This window comes from Perissodus microlepis, chromosome 8 (genome assembly GCF_051167445.1).
Source record: "Perissodus microlepis isolate ML-2025 ecotype Zambia chromosome 8, ASM5116744v1, whole genome shotgun sequence".
NCBI classification, from domain to species: Eukaryota; Metazoa; Chordata; class Actinopteri; order Cichliformes; family Cichlidae; genus Perissodus; species Perissodus microlepis.
The window spans coordinates 16,432,144-16,455,815 of NC_140468.1; the positions used below are offsets into that span (position 1 = coordinate 16,432,144).

A 23,672-nucleotide genomic window follows, 5' to 3' on the forward strand; every position below is an offset into this window, starting at 1 on the left:
ACGGTTGATGATCGGGAGCTGGTCGTGAGGTGTTAATCGCTTCTCGTTACCCCATGCTACAAGATGCACAGCACATGATTAAGGCAAGACTCGGGCCGATAGTGTATAATATAAAGACAGCATAAATGGTGTTAGTGTAGAGGATGAAAATCAACCAGGACGTCTTGTTGAATTCAGGTCACAGCCTGATCACAGCTGGGACACTGAGAAAATCTACTGACCCTCTCAACTGAAATTATTGTGAAATATAATTCCTTTATTAAAATTAAAGTTTAGACTCAAATAAAGTTTCTATTCTATCACATACATGCAGTATAAGGTTCGGTTAGCAATATTTCAATAAAAAGAGGTGGTAGAAATGTTCTTCAAGGAGCTACTTTTACTTTTCTACTTTGAGTGCACTTCAGAGCCAGTACTTTTTCACTTTTATTTAAGTCTGGACTATTTTTAACACTAGTATCTGTACTTCTATTTAAGCAAGGAACGTTGGTACTTTTGCCACCTTTGTCTACTACTGACAGTGCTGTCATCATTGTGACTCCTCCTTCCAAAGAATTGCTTTAAATGGTTGCCTTACCTTTGTTATCACACCCTATGATTTCTGCATTTTGATTTCAGCAACTGCTGTGATACTTTCAGCAGAACACTCAACTGCTCAGTGTGTTCTCAACAAAAAACAAACCCCCCAAAGAAACGCCTGAATTATTTTTCATGGGACTAACACAATGGACTGGATAATTCATGCTACACTGTTCTCATCAGGTAAGAAAAGTTTTGTGCCTTCTGATTTTTCACTCTGTAATAATTAGAGATGGCACGATACCACTTTTTAATGTCCGATACCGATTCCAATATCATAAATTTGGATATCTGCCGATACCAAATATTGAAAACATTACAGGCCTTTGAACAAACGAAAAGTAAATTAAAGCTATAAGTGTTCCTACTAAATACACACAAGACAGCAACATTTTTAATGAAAAAACTAGTATTAAAAACCAGCAAGGACTATAAATCATGTAGTGAAATAATATCATCCAGAAATACTTTAGTGATGGTCGTTACTGTATTTGCGTTTTAGCCTCTGCTAATACAAATTAAATGTGCGATTAGCTCAGTTAGCTTCTAGCTGTAAATAGCATCATTTTTTTGTTGTTGAAATTCACTCATTGAAGAAGTCTTTAATAAATAGTTTTACTGAAACAAACTAAACGCTCGACTATAAACCATTAAAAAAAATGGTGAAACTGGATTTAAGATCCATAGATAATAAATTTATCATATCTGCCTTACTACCTTGTGCAGGGCTACAAAAAACAGGACTTTTTACACCACTGTGACGTCATACTTCATCCATCCAACGTATTCATGACCCTGCACTCACCTTTGCTACAGGTGGTTATTTTTTAAATTCTTTATTTTTATTTTTTAATGCTTGTTTTATTTAATTTTTTAATTGAGCGCTAATATACCTTCACATCCATGTAAAAATACACCTGAAAAATATAAATGCACATATGAAAAAAAGCAAACAAGTGAAGAAGTACATTTTTTTTCTTTAACTGATGTTAAAAATATAAAAACTTGTGACAATAAGGAAAAGCAGAACTGGAGGGCGTACCACTGTTACGAAATGTATTTCAAAATAGGTTTTGCAAAACTTTGAAATCATTACACTGTCATTGTTGAATACTGTGACATGAAGCAGGAAACAAAAAAGCGTTAGCACTATGTGATGTATTGACTGCTCTTAGCATGTCCATAAAAGGAAGGCTTTATTTGTGTGGCAAAAATAAACAACCGGACAGCTGTAGGATCGCAACAATACACGATTTTACTGGACAGTAGTCATAGCAGAAATCATTTTAGGTTCTCTGTAGTATTTTTAGTATCCAAAGCAATCACATGCTAATGACTTTAATTTCTTCTTTGGGCATTTACATTCACAGTATCAACTTCCACAGAGACTTTTTTTGTTACTTGTGAATGCGTGTGGCACGTATTGATGAATCTGACAGACAGTTCAGGAGGAAAGAGGAATATGCACACCAGTGAAATTCTCTACGCAGTTCAATTTTTAGTACTGTAAAATAAGCAAACGTACACAGTATATTAATAGTTTTTCATACTATAGTATAGCAACGACATCTTTAACGTCTTTAATTTAAGTGTCAGATGGAGTAAGATATAAGAAGACACAAAACTAATTCCATAATAAAATCTTAAGTATGTTTTTCAAGTGAATAATTACCTGCCAGTATGTTCAAATCTAGTATCTGACTTTGGTGCTCTCTAGTGGTAACTAAGGAAAGCTGTGACTGGATTCAAGAGGTGGAATGAAAGTAACACATACACTGTATGGAGTTCCTCATATGTGATTAGAATTAGAGATAATATAACCACGTTATCATCCTTTACAGTGGCTTTAAATAAAACTACAGATGATCTTTCTTCTTTAATTCTCAGTGTTAAATGCTGCACTTTGTTTCAATATTGATCCCGTGGCTTGGAAGGCCCTGAATAACTCTGCTGCTGGTTTTGGGTACCAGGTGGTTCAAAGACAATCAGAGTAAGTCACAACATACATTGTTATGTCGATCTATAACTGCAGGTTTAACAATCATTTCTGTTAAGGCCCACAGTAATAAACAAACAAGGATATAATAGTTCTTAACAGGAAACATATGGGGTTTATTTAACCACAGTTTGCACTCTAGACTTCATCATTGTCTGAATTTATTTCCTCAGTTTGCTCGTCAGTGCTCCCCTTGAACAGTATTCACAAAATGGAAGAGGGAAAGTATATAGCTGCACCACATCTTCCCCAAACTGCCAAAATATCCAAATTGAAGGTAGGTAACCAAATGTGATGAAACTCTGACAGTAACCATGTTGACATCAAAGAAATTCCCCACAGACGCCAGCACAGAAACTTGTTTAACTCAAATCACAATAAGTAAATATCTTAGTAAGTAACATTGAGACTTGATGAAGTAAAATAAGCAAAGAAGTCAATGTTATTAATAATGTTATTGTTAAAATGTTTCTTTTGTAATTATTTAAAACTTTAAAATGAAGCAATAGTGAAACTGAATCCTATTTGCATTGATATTAAAGCTGCCTGTTTTACATCCTGGTTTACAGTGGAGAGAAGTTTCGATGTCTAACACTTGTCATATCAAATGGGGAAGTGTTTCAGTCATGGTTCTTTGCAGTCATCGATTTAAGTCTTGTTTTCTTCCTTTCAATTGCCTTTTATTAATATTTAAATTTTCAATACACTTTCAATACAGCACCAGATTTTGCAGTAAACATGTCTCTTGGTCTGACAATGAAAAGCGATCCTGCGACACAAAACACTGTGGTGAGTTACTGAACTGCAGACACTATGAGTACTTTGTTAAAAGCACTGAGGAGCAACATCCTCTGTCCTTATATGTCTTGTTATTGTTGCATGAAGGTCATCCCATGAAAAACCAGTGTGCCTCTCATCTGTCCTTCACAGAATCAGGGTTTACAATAACTTCAGCATATTCAATGAAGTAGAAGTCAATGCAAAATTTTGTCTCTTTAATTTAAATGTGTTTCTTTTTAATTCAAGTTTTACATATTTAAGCTGCATTAAAAACTAAATGTGTTTATAAGCCTGAAAACTTAAAAAGGTTTGAGGAAAAATGTTATTTAAAAACATATATGCACAAAAAATTTTTTTACACACCCCATATACTTTGGTAATAGCATTAAGGGACACATTTGAATGGCTTTAAATAGACTGAAGTTATTTTTTAAAATCTACATATTCTGCTGGAGCGTGTGAGATTTTTTTTTTCCAGTTTTGGTTGATTTTATAAGGAATGAACCGATGTTTATGGGACTTTATGGGAACTTGCCTTTGTCTCCTCTCAGGTGTGTGGTCCAACCATTCCAAGGGACTGCAAAAGTATCACCATGTACAATGGTGTGTGCTTTCACATGGACCGATCTAATAGATTTGGACCACCTGTACCTTCTTCTCCAGACGGTAACAATAAATGGAGTTTGTGAAAATGTGCCCTTAATAATTAGAGTCCCAGTGCCTCCTTAATAAAAATCTCTTGCATTTTTACTTGAACATAGTCTTACAATCATTTATATTTGTGCTTGTATAATCTCAAATCAACTGAAACTGTCTCAAGACTTCCCTTATATATTCCAGCAATTAAGGGTTAATCAGAAACAGTAAATAGAAAATTACGTTTGTGTGAGATGTGATTACTCATGATAATTACTTTTTTTGTTTGTTTACAGTTTTCCCCTCTAAGCCTTATTTCAGATTGTCTGTTTGGATTCATTGTATTGTAGTTTTATCCAAAGAGCTTTTCTGGACTGATTTACCCTGAATCCATCAACACTGAAACAAATGCTGGTAAAATTTGAGCTAGCCAAGATTAAATCTACAGCATAAAAATGTATTTAATTCTAATGATTAGAATTTTTTTGAGATGGTCTCTTCAATTATTCAGAATGAAATAACCATATCTGCATGTAAAATGAAAGTGTTATTTGAAAAACAAATACAAAAACACCCCCTTTGATTTCAAATTCATTACAAAAAGGAAACTAAGCCTGGTTGTTTGGGTTATGCAATGCATGACAAAATGCAAGAAGACTAGTACAGACACACAAGATCTTTGGGGAAAGAAATCAGAAGGAGACCGAGAAGTTTACTTCCCTCTAAAGCTACTTACGACTTCTTTAAAGCTCCGTATGCAAATAAGTAATGTATTATTGTTTTCCTGGAGAAAAGAATTTGTGTTGCTGTGTGTTACATCACGGTGTATTCCTGTTACATAAGAACAACGTAAACATGAGGCTACTGTCGCTCACACTAACACAAATTCCAACCCTAACAAGAACATACAGTACAGAGGGTCTTTCTTTTAGTGTTGTAAGTTTGAACACAATGCTGTTTCTACGACTGTAATACAGGAAGAAAATACAAGTAATTAGAACTGAATGCAAAAATCAAGGCTACAAATAACTAAATTAGCTTAATAACAAAATTAGGCTTCTGTAAAGCAGTTTTAAGACTCATTTAAACTAATTTAATCTCTTAATCTTAATTTCTTCTTTTCTTTCTTCTTCTAAAAGACTAATTGTCTAAATATGTGGGTATTCATAGTCGATTTGCTAAAATGTTAAAATTCACCTAAAATAATCAATTTCAATTCATCTCTTTGATAGTGTGCCCGACACAAGTAGACATTGCTTTTCTGTTGGATGGTTCAGGCAGCGTATCTGTCCCTGATTTTCAAACAATGACGACGTTTGTGGAAGATCTAATCCAGGCATTTCTGTCAGTTGATGCACAGGTAAGACACTGTACTACCTTTCAGTCATATCGTATTACAGACACAAATAGTTTCACCTGCTTTTCATTTATCTCCATAAAAAAGGGCTATTTTATATTTTTTATATTGTTTCTCCCTTTCTTCAGTTTTCTGTTTCCCAGTTTTCCTCGTTACCTCGGGTTCATTTTTATTTCAAGAAATTTTCCTCATCTGGATCACTAAAGACTGACATCAATGGAATCACACAGCTGGGGGGATATACTCATACAGCTAGAGCCATCAGACATGTTGTGTAAGGGTTGCAATGATATTACTGAAGCACTACAGTTAAATCAACTGGGCAGACTTCCTGTGCAGATAATTTCTGTATTGACTGATGCAAGAATTGCGAAAATACTAAAATATCCATGAGCGATAATACAAAACAGATGGATGCATGCCAAAATAATAATCATTCATGCAATTTGCTCTATGATCAAAATGTGCACTGTAAAAACATGTTTTATGTTGAAATTAGATTTGTTTATTTTTAATTTGACAGAAACAATGTTTTCACACCACAAAGAGGTTCCAGACCAGATGTGAAGAAAGTCTTGATAGTAATTACTGATGGACAATCTAATGACCGGTATGACCTGGGAAATGCAGCACAGCTAGCAGGAAATCAAAACATTGTTCGATTTGCGATTGGGGTAAGTACCTCCATTATTTAAACCTGCATAATGTTGAAATTTATACTAATAATGTGTTTTGGTTATTTATTAGACTACAGTCACATGATCCTACAGTATATGGAGCAAAGTAATGAGCCACCTACACAGAAACCATGGAAACCCGGGCCATACCATCACACTGTTTTTACACTATTGTTAATGTTAATTTCTCCTCTATTAGAGAAATTAACATTAATAATAGTTAATGTTAACAATAGCCAGGATTAAACTCAAAATCCTGCTCCTCACAAACAAGGTCTTAAATAATCAGGCTCCATCTTATCTTAATGACCTTATAGTACCATATCACCCCATTGGAGAACTTTGCTCTCGCACTGCAGGCCTACTTGTTCTTCCTAGATTGGGAGAAGTTGAATAGGAGGGAGAGCCTTCAGTTTTTAGGCCCCTCTTCTGTGGAACCAGCTTCCAGTTTGGATTCGAGAGACAGACACTATCCCTACTTTCAAGATTAGGCTTAATACTTTGCTTTTTGATAAAGCATATAGTTAGGGCTGGATCAGGTGACCCTGAATCCTCCCTTAGTTATGCTGCAACAGATGTAGGCTCCTGGGGATTCCCATGATGCATTGATTATTTCTTTTTCAGTCACCTTTCTCACTCACTATGTGTTAATAGACATCTCTGCATCTGCATGGCAGATAGCCGTCCCTTCCTGAGCCTGGTTCTGCTGGAGGTTTCTTCCTGTTAAAAGGGAGTTTTTCCTTCCCAAAGTGCTTGCTCATCTGGGGTCATATGATTGTTGGTTTTTTCTCTGTATGTATTATTGTAGGGTCTTCCTTACAATATAAAGCGCCTTGAGGCGATGGCTGTTATGATTTGGCGCTGTATAAATAAAATTAAATTGAATTGAACTGGACGAGGAGCTGCATTTACACTCCCAGCATTTACAGCTGATCATTGAATATGCAGGAGTGGTATCTAATTACAGTACCATGCTCAAATTTCAATAAATAAAAAAGCTAAATTAATAATGGATATTGTATTAATGTCTGTATTAAACAGACTGTATTAATCTTTGTATTAAACTGTATTAAAGTTTTAATAAAATCAGAAAAATAATTTTGCATGAAAATGTAAACACGTTTTAAAAAACCGTAGGTGGGGAATGCATTTATTCAGCCTGAAGCAAAAAAAGAACTACGCACCATTGCATCGTCTCCCTCAGACAATCACGTGTTTCAAGTGCAGAACTTCAACGCACTTGAAATAATCCGGCAGAGTTTGCAGGACAAAATTTTTTCCATTGAAGGTAAATTATATATTTAACATTTAGCAAGCTTTGATAAAATTTCTGTAAATGTTACATTGCATTATTGTATCATTGCTTGAGGCTAAAGGTCGATTTCACGAAGTATTAGTGAAATGAAAAATAACTACTGAGGCACCTTTATAATAAACAGATATCATTACACTAAATTACTGGTGTAATGCGTTGTGTTGTGTCTATCAATAAACCTTTATATATTTTATATTTTTACAGGATCTCAAACCGGTGGAGTCTCTCTGAAAATGGAAATGTCTCAAGAGGGATTCAGTGCAGTTATTGTGCCCGAGGTAATTAAAACTACCTGAAACTCACCAGACAGTCTAGTCATAGAAAGAGAGATTCAAACACTTTTTATAAAAACAAGAGTCCAGATTTTAAAGGTAAAATAAATTGTATATAAAATGTATTTTCTGTCTACATTGTAGGGAATTCAAATGTCTATTGTTGGTGCAAACCAGTGGAAGGGAGGTTACGTGCAATACACAACTGGAGGGGACAAGCTGAAAACACATGAGGATGTGTCTTTGGAGCCTGACAGTTATCTTGGTAAGAATGTTACAGCTTTAACAATCTAAGGCTACGTTCACACTGCAGGCGAAAGCGCATCAAATCCAATTTTTTTTACCCTATGCGACCCATATCCGATCATGGTATGACAGTGTGAACGGCACAAATCCGATATTTTCAAATCTGATCTGGGTCACTTTCGTATTTGGTACTGAATCCGATACATATCCGATGTTTTAGAAAGCGACTGCTGTTCGAACGGTCATGTTGCATTAAATCTGTCTTTTACGTCACTGACACAAGGCAGACGCCAATTATCAGCTCCGGAGAAGCGCCCGAGAAGACATCGCGAACGCTTCCTGGCCATGCAGTGTAGACGTCAGTGAAACTGTTGGGAAGATAATGTTGGAGAAACGTGAACATTTTATTTGTACTGTATAATCTGCAGATTCTGACAGAAATCTGCAACTATCCTTTGAAGCACCGCTCCTCTAAAACAGCAATAAGGATAATTATTAGGTTATCTACATTATTATGTAAATAACAAAATAACTTAAAGCAAAAATTGGGAAACGTAAAGTCCGAAGTCTTTATATTAAGGGCCATCAGTCAAACAATACTGTTTGCTCTGGGTCTAAACAGAGCGCGTTGTGTGTGGCGTCTTGTTTTGCGCATGCGGGCCGCTTTGAGCGTTCACACTAGAGCACGTTTGCTGTCGCATTTTATTTGTAGTGTGAACGAGCAGACAAAAAAATCGGATTTGATCAAAAAATCGGAATTGAGCATTAAGACCTGCAGTGTGAACGTAGCCTAACTCATACACATGTAATCATGTATAAACACAGCTCTGCTGTAATTCTTTCACACAAATACGTATATAAGATTTTATATCTATCTTCTCTTTTTGCCTACCTAAATTCTAGGTTACTCCATGGCAACTGCTAAAACCCAAAGTGGTTCCCTGACAATTGTTGGTGCTCCAAGATATAAACACAGAGGAGCCTTGGTCGCTGTTAACAGAGAAAGCTTTGAAAACCAAAAGATTGAGCCGTTGGCATCACAGGTATGCATTTACAGCAAGACCAAACTGAATGGGATTATAAACTGGTAGTAAATACTTTCTTAAATACAAATTGTTTTCATTTGGCTTTATGCGATTATTTTCATCAATAATGTGTTTCTTACACAGTATCAGACTGGTGAATATTTCGGGGCAGAGGTGTGTACCATGGACATAAATAACGATGATATCACTGATCTAATCTTCATATCAGCCCCAATGTACACGGAGCCTGATAGAGAGGGAAGAGTTTATGTTTGCAGACTAACTGTTTTGGTAAATCAAAATTTTATCCACTTCAATTAAATGAATTAGTTTATTTGTCAACTTCCCTAATGATCATATAATATTCACTCTCCTCCTTTTAGTTTGTGGAGTGTAATTTTGATGATCCATTAGTACTAAGAGGACGTGCAGCTGTCAAAGGAAGGTTCGGCTCTTCTCTTGCTGTGCTGCCTGATCTAAACTCAGATGGATTCATGGATTTGGCAGTTGGAGCACCTTTGGAGAATAATGGTGAAGGCAGCATCTACATATTCCACAGTGAAGGAGGAGGAAGAATCAGTCCTACTTACTCACAGGTACACAACATCGAGGAATTCACATGAGATGACTAAACGTATTTATCAATATACAATCTGCAGCTTAATTAATTACAATGTTTTCATGTACACAGAGAATTACTGGCTCTGAGGTCCAGTCAGGACTGAAGTTCTTTGGCCTGTCAATCAGTCAGTCGTCTTTTGACCAGAGTGGTGATGAACTGCCTGACTTAGCGGTGGGTTCAAAGGGTAAAGTTGTTTTACTGAGGTAAGTCACAGTCCAGATAGTCCAGTCATGCATTATAGTTATCTGTGGTAATTCCACCATTGTTGTTAATTTGCAATGATTGAGTCATTCATTATAAGGGATTTATGCTTTTTTAAGAAATACAGATTGAGGGTAAAACTGTTGTCTAGAAGCATTAGAAACAAACAAAAGATAAACTGGAAGCTAGGACTAAGAAACTTGGAATTAACGACTAGGAGTGAACATGGAACAAAAGAAAAGAAAAGAGCAGACACAGCAGACGGAGATGACATGACAAAGATCGAAGGGAGACTGAGGACTTAAATACATGCGATTATGAGAGGATGCGCAACAGATGGAAGAACAGCTGAAACTACTTACACACTACCACCACATGAGAAGTATACAGGACAAGAGACTGTCAAAATAAAAGGGGAAGTAACAACACTGAGAAACAGACTAAGATGCATGAACTTGACATTAGGATTGGGAGTAACCTGACAAGGGGACACAACAGACCAGGGTAACAGGAGGGAACATAAAACACAGGGACAAGAGATAAACAAACATGGTAAGAGGCATGGTAAGAGGTACCTAAAGACTAGACGACAAAACTAAGACCACAAAATACAAATATTACACAAAGCAGAAACAAAACTAAAAGAGCCAAAACCAGGAACGTAAAGTGAACTGTAGAATATTAAATAAGATAGAATCAAAATGTCCAAATATATAAACACAGGATCATGGCAAAAAGTTTATGGAGTCAAAAGGATTAGACATTTTTTTCAAATTATTTTACCACATGATGAAAAATGCTCTGCTGATTTTAAAAAAAAGCAGCAAATGTGTGAAACGGTAACTTTGTTCATACAGAAATGGAAATGCATGCAATATCAAAAATGTTTTCATACAATACCATGTGTTTCAGCACTGCTGACATTATCAAATAGGTATCATTTACTCCACCCATTAATACTGTGAAGTTACACCACTGGCACACAAGAGTGATGGTGATGGGAAATAGGTCTATGTTGATGTACACCTACATAGATATTCCATTAAAAAGCATTCCTGATTTATAATTCATTATTCCATAAATCATCATCTATCATTTAAAAGATTTCAGGACTATTAGGTGTTAAATGTCTCAAAATGTTTGAGCTGTAGTTGTTCATATGAAATGTTAGGGCAAAGGAAAGATTAGAGTGAAGTCTTGTTACTAATTCAGGTCAGAACAAAAAGTCAAATCTTGTTCACATGTGTTTTCCTACTTTCTAGATCAAGACCCATAGTAATGGTTGAAGCTGAGGTGTCATTCAGCCCAATCCAAATCCCTACTCAGAATGTAGACTGCTCAAAACCACTGGAGAACACAGCTAAAATTTGCTTTACTATGAGCAGAGTGTCTACAGTCAACACAGGTTCATCATTCTTGCTTTTTCTGAACTACAAAGCCACTGCCCAGCAATTTAATGTTTTCTAAATGTATGTAAATTACAGCATTGAAATCAAACACTGATTTATTCCAGCTCAAGCAAGGATTAATTACACTTTAACACTGGATGCCACTCGCAAACTTCCAAGCAACCGAGCATATGTTGGTGGGAAACGAGAGCAGTCAGGATCACTTACTGTGGACTTAATAAGAAAAAATTGCTCAACTGTGAAGTTCCTTGTTGAGGTAAAACCAAATAACAACATTAGAAAGTTCAACTTGGTGTAACAATATATTTTGATTTCCATTTTGTTTTTAAGAGTCATCCAACACTGAATCTAAACTCAGCACTCATCTCTTCTTGCAGGCCTGTCCAGAAGATGCTCTCAATTCACTTTCCAATGAGCTCAAATTCAAGTTTGATGGTTTGCCCTCAAACACAAATCTCAGACCAAGCCTTGCCCAGCAGGCTCACACAGCAACCATTCATCCTGTAAGTAACCTTTATAGGTACTTTATTAACCAGATATCTGAGGGCAGTCTTTATAAAATTATTTTCCTCAATTGTGTTTTTTATTGGCATGCACTTGAAGAATACCTTCTGGAGAGATTTCAATTGAAGTACTGGAAGTACATGCATCAACATCACTGCAGTGGAATCCCACTGCAATAAATGCAAGCTGCTTTCCAGAATATTATTAGGAACTTTATTCCCAGTACCAACAGCAGGCACAGCTACATATTTGGGGTCATTACTCTAAAAAAGTTGTGTATTAGAAATTAATTGTTATTTTTCTTAAGAGTAATCCAATATGCTACAAAATTACTAAAGTAGTTTATTACACTGATCATTACATTATTTTCTTGTTACTCCGTGAAATGACCCAAAATGCATTGTCTCATAATTATAAGTAAATAATATAAATCTTAGGCTACAGTCTGACACACCAATGCAATCCCTATCCCAATGAGAAAACACATATGATCTTTCCTTTAGTGTTTACATATAAACACAAGAGATTTTGAAATGGTTGCAACAGTGATTCTCCTTTATAAACATTAATGGATAGAAATGGAGGCTTCAAGCTCGACTGCTAATCACTGCCTTTCTTACCTGATCGGGCTATGCTCAGCTTTAACGTTCCTCTGTTGGCTAGTTTTTTTGCTAGCATGCTGTCAGCGAAGATGCTTCCAGTAATCCAATTAGTGTTAGCTGTGCAAACAGCTGCTGTTTCTGTCCTGGATGCAGTTTGCATTTTAGCATTGCAGTCTTCTCCTCTTGTGCAATAAAAAAAAAAGTAATATCCATATTTCTACTGTAGATCACTCACCTATTTCCCTCCCGCACACAAACTGAAATGAGCTAATTTTAGCACAAGTGCGCAGGAAGAAAACCAATTTTCTTTGATATTTTTTCCTTTATGTCCAACCAACCAGCAGATAACTAAAGAAAACTTTGAAACACAAGTAACAATATAATTGTAATTACTGAATTCAGTACCGTAACACATTACATTACTGCATTACTGAAAAATATAAGGCTACTTTTTACTTTATCTTACACCCGGCATTGGGTAGAACACACAAATTGTTTGCTAGATGCATCTGTAAAACGTTTACATTTATTCTGTGAATAATGTGTAATATAAATGTTTTTGACATCACACTCTCTTCCACAGTTAGGGTTTGAGATCAACTGTGGAACTGACAACAAATGTGTTGATAACCTGAAAGTGGATTTCAACTTCACCAGGTGAGGCAGAATTACAAAACTTTATTTAGCTTTTCTTGTGTTTTTAGTCACTTGCTAGGTTTCATAAGTTGTACACTCGAAACACACTTAAAACTTCAAGTTTGAAGCACATAGATATTTTGGGACAGTTTGATATTTAGTCTCCATCATTTTATCCTAATAAAAGAGACAACAATGATAACACACACACACACACACACACCTACTCACACCTACTCACACACACACACAATGGTGGTAGTATGTGATTGAGAGATCACCACCACATATTAAGAATAAAGAAACAAACCCAACAATGGTAGGGAATATTTATTTCAAAATTATACCAATCCCCAAGAAGGCATTGAGGTTCACTAAACCTTAGACACTGTCATGAATACTGGACCCAGAAGCAGACTCAACACAAATTTAGCAGTGAACTATATACATTTTATTTCTTTTGTGAGAAAACAATAGCAAACTAAGAAAGTGAAAGTTAAACTCAGGCCTGAGGAAACAGGAGCAAATATGGAGGTGAGTGCGGAGAGAAGTTGGGACCTTGGGAAACCTGAAACAGAAGAGGAAACAATTACTTAGCTGCAGGGAAGCAGAGGAGAGAGAGCAAAGCAGGATAATGATGCTGCGTGCTTACTGTCAGAGCCAGACCGCGGAGCTCGAAGGGGGAAAACGTTTGTGAGAGAATCCAGAGGGATGAAGTTACAGAGACTGTTATCCAGCGTGCAGGGCAGGCAGGTAGGACCACTGAGAGTGGCTGAACGGAGCAGCAGGCCGTACTGGTTGATGTAGTCCTCCTGTGATTGCCTGTGGATGGAATTCAAGTGCGATGCTGGTGGCCCTGCCCAAGGGTGTAACCGAAGAGCCATCCAGAAACATCCAGCACAATGCTCCCACAAACCATGACAGGCAGAAACATGGCTCAAATCATTGAGAAGTTGGTTTATTGACAATTATTAAAGAAACATGAAATCAGTGAAAGGCAACGAGCAAGGCTGGGTATACTTGTATGACCGTGGTTTGGTTTTTCCAGCTAGATGAGAGGGTTGCTTTCCTACGCCATTGGGTTTGAAAACACATCTGACTGTCAGTGTACCCAGCTTTCTTGAAGTCCCTTTATGGGGTGGTTGAAGATGCCTCTCCTGGGGACTACCCAACTAATGCTGAAGGGTATGCTCCAAGGGACCACACTCTTCAGCCTCCCCTGGAAGGTGGAAAGTAGAGCTCATCTATTAGTTGAACTGTGGATCCAGGAAAAAAAATGCAGTTGTTCTCATAATCATGGAACACCGGACCAGCTCTTGACCCAAGTGAGGTTATGTGAAAGTGTAATGGGACCAATGGGTCCAACCAGTCTACATATGCTTTGGAGAACTATTGGAGAAGGCATTGATGCGCATCCCTCGGGGAATCTTATGAGGGTTTGGTTTGGCTGCTACTGTTACAGGCCATTCAGTCCCTGTACAACCATAAGAGTAGTATGCCAGACCGGTTCCTGGTGAACATTGAGCTCTTCTAGGACTGTCCTTTGCTACCAATTCTGTTCACAACTTTTATGACCTCATCAGGTGATGACCTCCAGTGTACACTATGGTGGTTTGCAGTTGAGTGTGAAGCAGATGAAATGAGAATCAACATCAGAAGTCTGAGACCATGGGCCTCAGCTGAAACAGTGGGGGTGTGCTCACTTTGTGTTAGGGGCAAGTAATAGGACAGTGGAGAGGGATATTGACAGGCGGATTGACATGGCAACTGCAGTGATGTGGATGCTGTACTGGTCTGTTGTAGCAAAAAATCTATTTCCCACCCATCACCTATGGTTGTGAGGTCTGGGAATTGCCAAAAAAGAATACGGCAGAAATTAGCTTTCTCCAAAAGAGAATGACTTCTGCAGAGTAATTTGAGAGGATATCAGAGTAGAGCTGCTACTCCTCTCCACTGAAATGAACCAGTTGAGGTGGGTCAGCATCTGACTAAGACACCTAGAGACATCCATTCTGATTACTAGAGATTACTAGAGAGCACTTATTTGACCTGGGAATGCTTTGATGTCCCACTGGATGAGCTAAAGGAGCTGGCTGCGAGAAAGAACTCAGGGCATTTCTGCCTAGACAGAGGCCTCCATGATCCAAACCTGGATAAGAGTCCGAAAATCAATGGATGGTAATTAGGGGTGGGTTTTGATAATCGATTTATCAATTTAAAATCGATTCTGGCTTTGATAACGTGATATCGATTCATTAAAATCCTGAATCGATTTTTTAATATAAATTTATTTTGCCCAAAACGCCAGAATCTCAGGTTAAACCTCACAAAATTTCAACAACCACCAAACAGCTAAACAGTAAATGAGAGCAGGTACACGGATTCTGCACAAAGACGTAAACACAAAGCGCGGACCCGCCGACGGATCAGAAGCAGCGAGATGTCGCTTTTCTCACCCAACGGCACGGGCAGGGTCGGGGCTGAAAGCCGACAGCTCACCAATTCTGATCCGTCGGCGGGTCCGCGTTTACGCCCCTTTTTGCGCTGATTCTGAAGCTGCAGGTTTCATCACTCACCAAACAATATTGACTGAACCAGCAGAGAAAGAAGATCCAAACTACACTTCACATAAACATCGTCATGAATTCACTCTTACTTTTGCTGTTTTGCTTCCACCATGATAAAATCACACTTCATGCACAGCTCTCTCACTCCCCCCCCCTCTCTCTCTGTACTCCAAGAACAGTTTCCCATCTAAATCTCTGTTTTCTGCATTATTCGCTTGCTTGTTACGCACAAGTCTACCGTTGTTTACAGCGCTGTCGGCTGCTGTTTTTGTTCCTTTTAGTTACTTCCGAAAAGAAAACCTAATTTCTGCCGTTCAACAGGCTACTGAACAAATTTAAACTTTTACAATTATGCAAAATGGAAAACGCTCAGCAGTGTCTCAAATAAAACCGCTGTAACTTCAGAGGTAATGTTCATACGTTGATTAATGGTTTTCTTTCGTTTTTGATGTACTGCAGAATATTTGTATAAAATCCCAGGCTAGGAAAATCACCTTCATGTTTTTCTGTGTTTTATCTTCAGCTACTTTGACACAAAGGCATCTGCTGTGATGCTTACACCTTTGATAAAGTCTTGCGAGTGTCAGCTTTCTTATTATAGATACAAAAATATGTAAATGTTCTGATCTGAATTACAATATTTCTGACTGTCTGAGGCAAAATTTCCCATATTCAAATTGAATTGAATCGAATCGTGGATCAAATCGATTCGGGACCTTGTGAATCGGAATCGAATCGATTCTAGAAATCAGTGACGATACCCAGCCCTAATGGTAATACCTTTTTTCATAATGCATCATCAGTTATTTTTTGTGTTTTATGATCACCAGCAAATGACAGCAAATTAAAATGATATAGGGAGCTTCCTGACTGCCAATATTGATGCATGATGGCGCCGGTGTGTGTGGCTTGCCGTCTGTCTCTGTCAATTTTGTTTTTGTTTGTTTTGTTTTTTACAATTTGTGCCACCCAAATCAACTCGCAACTGGTATATGAACGCCAAAAACTTTTTGATCTTCAATATTTTCTGACTAATCAGCAAGGACAAACAACAGGGTATCCACCATCCCTGGCTGATGTTCCTGCTTACCTGCTACGTGGAGCACTTCCTCCTGCTCCGACGCATCGTCGCAGACGCCGCGGTAAACGTGCCGGTCGGCTAGTGAAGCTTAAAGCCTGCCTTGCTTTTTCTCTAGCGGCTGCTCCAGTGGATTATAGTCTGTTCCATCACATCTCAAGGCGTCTCCTGGATCATGTTGCCCCTTGTCTGGTTCCTGTCGTAGCCTCGGGTGCACGTGAGCCTGCTCACCAATGTTTTTCACGTCTTGGGCGTTGTGGAATAAACTTTGTGAATTTGCGGTCATTAACTTGGGCTTCACAGACAACTTCTTCCCAGACTCCAGTTCCAACGAGGATGGCTTTAATAAATGCCTGGTCCATAGCAAGTAAAACGTTTGTCATAAACGATTTATTTTCTTCAAATGGTTTGGATCTCCTTTTTGTGACTGAGACATGGATGAAAATTGGTGAGTCTAGCTTCATTTCTGAACTATTGCCCTCCGACTGCTCATTTTTAAATGCTCCAAGGATATCGGGCAGAGGAGGAGGAATATTGACAGTTTTTAAAAATAACTTTAATTGCAAGCAACTCCATGTACCGGTTCCCCCCTCCAGTTTTGAACTGTTGATGTTTGAACTGGGACGTCTTCAACCGGTTGTGTGTGTGGTAATCTACCGACCACCGAAGTTTAACAAAGATGTTTTAAATGACTTTTCATGTTTCTTGGCTGACATTGTGCCTAAATATGATCGGATTTTAATAGTTGGTGATGTTAATATTCATGTCTGTTGCTCTGATGGTCTGCTTGCTCAGGAGTTTTTAAATCCTATTCAGTCTTTTAACTTTGTACAGTCCGTACAAGGCCCTACACACCAGCAGGGGCACACTCTTGACCTGGTGTTATCGTGTGGTTTATCTGTTTTTAATTTGGAAATTGGGGATTCTGTGTTTTCTGATCACAAACCTGTTTTATTTGACATTTCTCTTGTGTATGAGTTTAAAGCTCGCGCTCCACCCAGGCGCTGCCGAATCTTTAATTCTTCCACTGCTGCGCTCTTCTCCTCAACTTTTATAGAAAAAAATGCTTTTATTGACCCTGAAATTAGTTTAGGACTTAGTCTGGATGAGCTGCTATTGCAGTTCCAAGAAACCTGTACTGAGACCCTAAACATTATGGCCCCATTAAAAGTTGAAAAGTGTTAAAGTTGAAAATTTTGAGTCCACCTCAGCCCCCCTTTCTTGTGAGGTGCCCCAGGGCTCAACCCTTGGCCCTCTTCTTTTTTCATTATACCTGCTCCCTTTGGGGTCTATTTATAGAGAACATGAAATATCCTTTCACTGTTACGCAGACGACTGCCAAATTTATTTGCCTTTAGCACCAAATGGCCCAGGCTCCATCCAAATCCTTTTAAACTGCCTTGAAGATGTCAAAGCTTGGATGGCTCTGAACTTTTTGAGTTTCAATGAGAGTAAAACGGAGGTGATTGTATTTAGACCTAATATTATTTCATGCAACCCGCTCGTAAATTATGGTTGGCTAGGGTCTTATATCAAGCAGCATGTGACAAACTTGGGAGTCATTATGGACTCAGATTTTAAATTGAACAAACATATTAATTCGGTGTTGCAAAAAAGCTTTTTCCAGCTGAGGCAAATAGCAAAGCTGAAGCCAGTTTTGTCAAGACGTGACATGGAGAAGGTAATACATGCCTTTATTTCAACACGGCTTGACTATTGCAATGCACTTTATGTTGGAGTCAGCCAAGGGTCTCTTGCTCGTCTTCAGCTCGTTCAAAATGCTGCTGCCCACCTCTTAACTGGTACCCACAGGCATGATCATGTAACACCTATCCTGTCTTCTCTTCTCTGGCTTCCTGTTCATCACAGAATTAATTTCAAAGTCCTAACACTGGTTTATAAATGCCTTAATGGTCTTGCTCCCCCATACCTTTCCGAGTTACTTCAGCCTTATATTCCTTCACGGACCCTCAGATCAGCTGACCAGCTGCTGTTGGTTGTCCCAAAATCAAGGCTCAAATGCAGAGGAGAGCGAGCCTTTTCAATTATGGCCCCAAAACTTTGGAATACGCTGCCTTTAAATATTAGACAGGCATCTTCGTTTCCTGTTTTTAAAACGCTTTTGAAAACACACCTTTTTTCGATAGCGCTCAGACTGTTGTGAGTGGATATTTGTATGTGTTGTGTTGACATTGATAGTTTATGTGTTTTATTATGTTTTATGTAAGTGTCAGTGGTTTTATCTTGTGTTTTACACTGTGTTTTTGTACAGCACTTTGGGCAAACCTTTTGTTTTTAAATGTGCTATATAAATAAATTGGATTTGGATTTGAATATTAATATGTTAGTATTCAACACAAAGCTATACTATATTTAGCCTCCTACAAGTTCAGCATCACAGTGCAGTCTTGTTTTCTTCTTCCTTTATTCTTGTCCTCTGTCAGATCCTCAGAGGTTAAAGTGGGCATTGATGAGCTTTTGAATGTCACAGTCTCAGTGGAGAACAGAGGGGAAAACTCCTACAACAGCCGTATTATTCTCACATACCCAGCTGGACTCTCCTACAGGAAGTTCACCATTCAGCAGGTAATGCGTCAGGATCGAGTCTGTGTCAGTTCATCATTGATTTGCTGCTCTCCCAATGCATTCGGCAGTCATTTTATTTTCTAATAAAGGGAAGAATTGAGTGCAAGTCCTTGGACAGTGAAGATGGTTTATCCCGTGGAAGGACAGACTGCACTATTGACAAGCCAATTTTCAAGAGCAAAACTAAGGTTTGTTATTGTGGTATGATTTTGTCTTTTCACTTCTACACAGTTTAACAAAATGAGCAATCACTCTGATCTCTCTTCTTCAATTCAATCAAGGCTTTCTTCATTGTCTCATATGGTATCGAAACAAACACTCAACTAGAGAGGAAGATCTTTATCACTGCTAATGCCACCAGGTACTGTTCATTTAGTACAGGTCCTCATTTAAGCAATAACCCCACAGACACAGTACAAATCATTTCACTTCTTTCTTTCAGTGGAAATCAGGAGAACGCTACAACAAGTGAAATCTACAAAATGAAATGGATTGATGTGAAATACAGCATTTTCATGACATTTGAAAAGTATGTGTTGTTCTGTTCTTTATAAAATAAATTATTTTCAAAGTAACAAATTTTGTTTTACACAGTAGGTATTTAATGTTTAAAATGTATCTGTTTAGCTCCTTCAGTTACAGCAATTTCACTTTTGGGATGAATAATTTGCAGATACCAGTCCAACAATTAATCAAGGTAAAATGTAATAAAATATAATAAATATGACTGTGTGAATTAGACTTAACCATAATAGTGTTTGACTGCTTTTTCTTTACTCCCCATGTTTTAGGTTACAAATGATATCAGAGCGTTTAATTTCACTGTGGTGATCAAGGTTCCAGTGAAGCTTGGTGAAAAAGAGATTTGGGTATTGAGCAGCCTACAGGTAATATATGTATCAGAAGATCTAAAAATGGGTCAGATTTAGCTGTGTGATGGGTGAATGAGGTAAAAATAGGACCAATCACCCTGACATTATTTTAAATGTATTTCAGATTGTAGACTGTCAGACAGAAAATGATGAAGAACCAAGTGTCAAAGATTTTGTTCCACAGATACAAAAGGATAAAGTGGTGGTAAGTATCCGTCTATACTTTTGCTACCTACCTGTTAAAACTGAACCATGGTACAGATTCAAAACACAACATTGTACTGAATCACAGATTTGTTTCATTCAGTCTTCTTTAAATCACCCACAGGACTGCTCTGTAGCCATGTGCAGAGTATTCAAGTGCAACACATTCATGGGAAGACTGCAGAGTAGGACATACGAAATCTCTGGCAATCTCAGTTCAGGATGGATAGAGCAGGTAATTAAAGAATAGTTTTTTAAAATTGTTTCATTAATACTTTTCCTGAGTATGTATGAGTACCTTCATTAAATCTTCAGATATAACCATTTTACAGTTAAATCAAACAATACCTAATTTAGGCTTAACTCATTTCATTTTTTCTAAGATTGGACTTCAATCTGCCAAATTCCTCTTGACCAGTACAGCCACTGTGGATTATGACCAAAGCCAATACATCTACTTTTCATCAGTGTCTAACAACAATCCTCCTGTTCGCAAGGTGATTTAGCATTACTTTCTCTTGTTTGAGTTACACAAGAGCTTGAATATCATTCACAATCTGTTACCTTATCTCTCAGATTATAGTCGAGGTAGAAGTGTATCCTCAGACAAATTTCACCAAAGAGATTATAGGAGGATCCCTGGGAGGGTTGGCTTTTCTGGCTTTACTCACTGCTGGCCTGTATAAGGTGAAAGACTCTTCTTACACTTTTTCAACTCATCACACAGCTGTGAAAGGTTTTTAGAGAATATGTCTATTTTTTTAAACAAAGTTCAAGAGTTTATATTTACTCATGTAGTTATTTGCTTTAATTTTGAATGTAAGTCTAATGCATGATCTCTGGACTTTCATTTTTTCCCCTTGCACTCCTAGGCTGGGTTTTTCAAGAGTAAATATTCACAGATGATGAATGAAAATGCAGAGACTGATCAGGAACCGGGAACTGATGGAAATGAATCCCAAACAGAGTAACAAAGCTCATATTTGTTGTTGTACATTTACTGTAAAGTTAAAACAAAAATTAAACAAGTAAGGACATTTGTGTTTGGTTGATTATCCCTTTGTTGTAACAGTTCTTCTTGGTAAAAAATCTTATAGTGTGGGAAAGCATTTTTATAGCTGGAACGGTCTGCTGGTGTCTGCTCCAAGCATGCCACATTTGAGTGATCTGGATAGAGCTTTAGTGCTTTAGGGAAACCTCAAACTAGTTTTCCGCATAACTAAGCTACATCAATATTTTGAGTGAGCCCCAGTACCATCTCCAATTCTAAGCCCAATTTCCGTATAGTGGGGGATATCAGAGACTGGCTGCAAAGAAGAAAACATCACAAGAAGACAGTTTTCTCACCTTGCCAGCACTTAGGAACTGTAGACACTCATCTACACCTCTGCAGTCAAGGTTTGCAGGACAACATGGTCAATGGCTCCCGACACAGGCAATCTGCAAGGGATTGCACACAGCTAGTCTCATGGGGCTACCAGGAAGCCTACCATGCCTGCAATTAACTATCAGCCCTGTTTGCACTGGTATCTGCGACATGTGCACTAGAATCAAAACGTGGAGGGACGTAGTTTTCAGCAATGAGTCCAAATTCTGCCTACACCAGTTGGATCTTAGGATCAAAGTATGGAAAAGATTTCGACAACGCTATGAGAACTCTGTGCTGATTGCTGGTGGAGGCAGTGTGATAGCGTGGTGCAGCATCTCCCTCACTGGAAAAAGCAGTGCTTGTCATCACTGGAGGCCATTTCAGTGCAGAGAAATATCAAGATGAGATTCTGCAACCAGTGGCAGTCCCATATCTCCAAAGACTGGACCAAACTCTAGCCTCAAGAAGACAATCCTCACCTCTACAGAGTGGGTACTTTCAACATTTGGGAGCGGAAAGGATGTAGTAGCCTGGCTGCAGTCTAGACCTTAATCCCAGTGAACACTTGTGAGATTAGCATGGGAGTCCTGTTCGTGCCAGAGTGACCAACATAACCATACTGGCTGACTTGCAAAGTGCTGGTTAAAGAACGGGATGGCACAGTAGTGTGTGACCAACCTGGTGAGCACGATTTGGCAAGTTTTTCATCGGCGCAACCCACATACTCAACTCTACAAATGGCACTATTTCTGGGGAAATAAACAGGCTTTTCAGTGGTATAAGATTTATTACCAAAAAGCATTTATAACCTCCTAGGACCTGGCGTCCACATATGTGGACATCACATTTTGGGTTATTTAGACCAAAATACTCAATTTTGCTCTACAAGGGCCTGATTGTTATGAGAAGGCTGTGTGCAGGCAGGAGTGGTGATATGAAGGACCCAAAATGCAGACTCACAGAAACGAAACGTGAACTCAAATACAGCTTTAATGCTGAACTCCAAAAAAGTAACAAAACTGAGACTCCAAGGTAAGCTTTACACAGACAGAACACATAAGGGTAGAGCGCAACACCGACAAACTGAAACACAGGGCTTAAATACATAGAGGGAGCAATCAGGGAATAGGAGGGAAACACAGCTGGGGCAAATCAGGCCTAACGAAACAGGGGAAGCAAAACCAGATACATTAACATAAGACATGGACCTTCAAAATAAAACAGGAAACATAATACAGACTGAACTTACAGACACAGACTCACAGACAGGCACTACAACAGAGGGAACAGAGACGTGGGATCAGGGCAGACACAGACACTGACTGGACACGGGGATATAGCAGACAGGGGAGACAGCAACTAAGGATTACACAGAGACAAACCATAAGAAAGAACTCTAACAAAGAAACCAAAGACTAGAAATGATAAATAATATAATAAACTCAAAACCCTGGGTCAACGACCCAGGCATCCTAACACTGATATCCACTTACGAGGACATTATACTGCTACTGTTCTATCGAAATTTTATATGAATATCCTCATATATGGCTCTCATTTTTCTTAGAAACAAAGATTAGGTAAAAAAAAAAAAATCTGCCAATTCTTTGTTTTTACTTTCATCAGGTCCCAATCAGCCCTAATATCAAAGAGAAATTAAAAATGCATGCCGTGGAAGAGTTCGGGTCTTAGGAGGATAAAACACAAATTTCCTTACTTTTTTGTATTAAGTATATATGAAAGACCTGCCTGATATTTTAAGGAATGAATATGGTGTGCATGCTACCACATTTGATTCTTTAAGCCAGGGGTGTCGAACTCCAGGCCTCGAGGGCTGGTGTCCTGCAGGTTTTAGATATCACCCTGTTTCAACACACCTGAATCAAATGATTAGTTCATTACCAGGGTTGTGGAGAACTTTAAGACATGTTGAAGAGGTAATTTAGCCATTTAAATCAGCTGTGTTGGACCAAGGACACATCTAAAACATGCAGGACACCGGCCCCCAAGGCCTGGAGTTCGACACCTGTGCTTCAAGCAAACAAAAGATCACTCATTCCCTATAACCTATAACTTCTTCAAGACCGAATAATTGTTGAAATTAAACCATCTGAGCAGACACAAAGTTTGGATACTCAA

The 23,672-nt window shown here is 38.2% G+C and overlaps 1 protein-coding gene across 1 annotated transcript; it reads left to right on the plus strand.

Annotated features, from left to right (window-relative positions):
* Window positions 1–277: 277 nt before the first annotated feature.
* LOC146381698 (integrin alpha-M-like) lies at window positions 278–22,344 on the plus strand. Its single transcript, XM_084937801.1, has 30 exons — window positions 278–762; window positions 2,467–2,569; window positions 2,749–2,852; window positions 3,294–3,364; window positions 3,907–4,021; window positions 5,224–5,351; window positions 5,477–5,622; window positions 5,872–6,022; window positions 7,163–7,313; window positions 7,545–7,618; window positions 7,757–7,877; window positions 8,762–8,901; window positions 9,028–9,174; window positions 9,267–9,479; window positions 9,575–9,708; window positions 10,969–11,111; window positions 11,220–11,371; window positions 11,493–11,618; window positions 12,805–12,878; window positions 18,947–19,088; window positions 19,178–19,276; window positions 19,370–19,449; window positions 19,531–19,617; window positions 19,716–19,785; window positions 19,880–19,975; window positions 20,085–20,165; window positions 20,289–20,399; window positions 20,548–20,661; window positions 20,741–20,851; window positions 21,037–22,344. Exons 1-30 carry the CDS (start codon window positions 726–728, stop codon window positions 21,133–21,135), a joined length of 3,420 nt encoding a protein of 1,139 aa, XP_084793927.1. The 5' UTR covers window positions 278–725; the 3' UTR covers window positions 21,136–22,344.
* Window positions 22,345–23,672: the final 1,328 nt, after the last annotated feature.

Excerpts from the sequence above, each read along its gene's own strand:
- LOC146381698 (XM_084937801.1), top strand. The coding sequence starts at position 726 with ATGGACTGGATAATTCATGCTACACTGTTCTCATCAG. Across the intron at positions 9,175-9,266 it reads TTTGCAGACTAACTGTTTTG|TTTGTGGAGTGTAATTTTGA; the intron begins GTAAATCAAAAT and ends TCCTCCTTTTAG. Across the intron at positions 20,400-20,547 it reads GTTCAGGATGGATAGAGCAG|ATTGGACTTCAATCTGCCAA; the intron begins GTAATTAAAGAA and ends ATTTTTTCTAAG.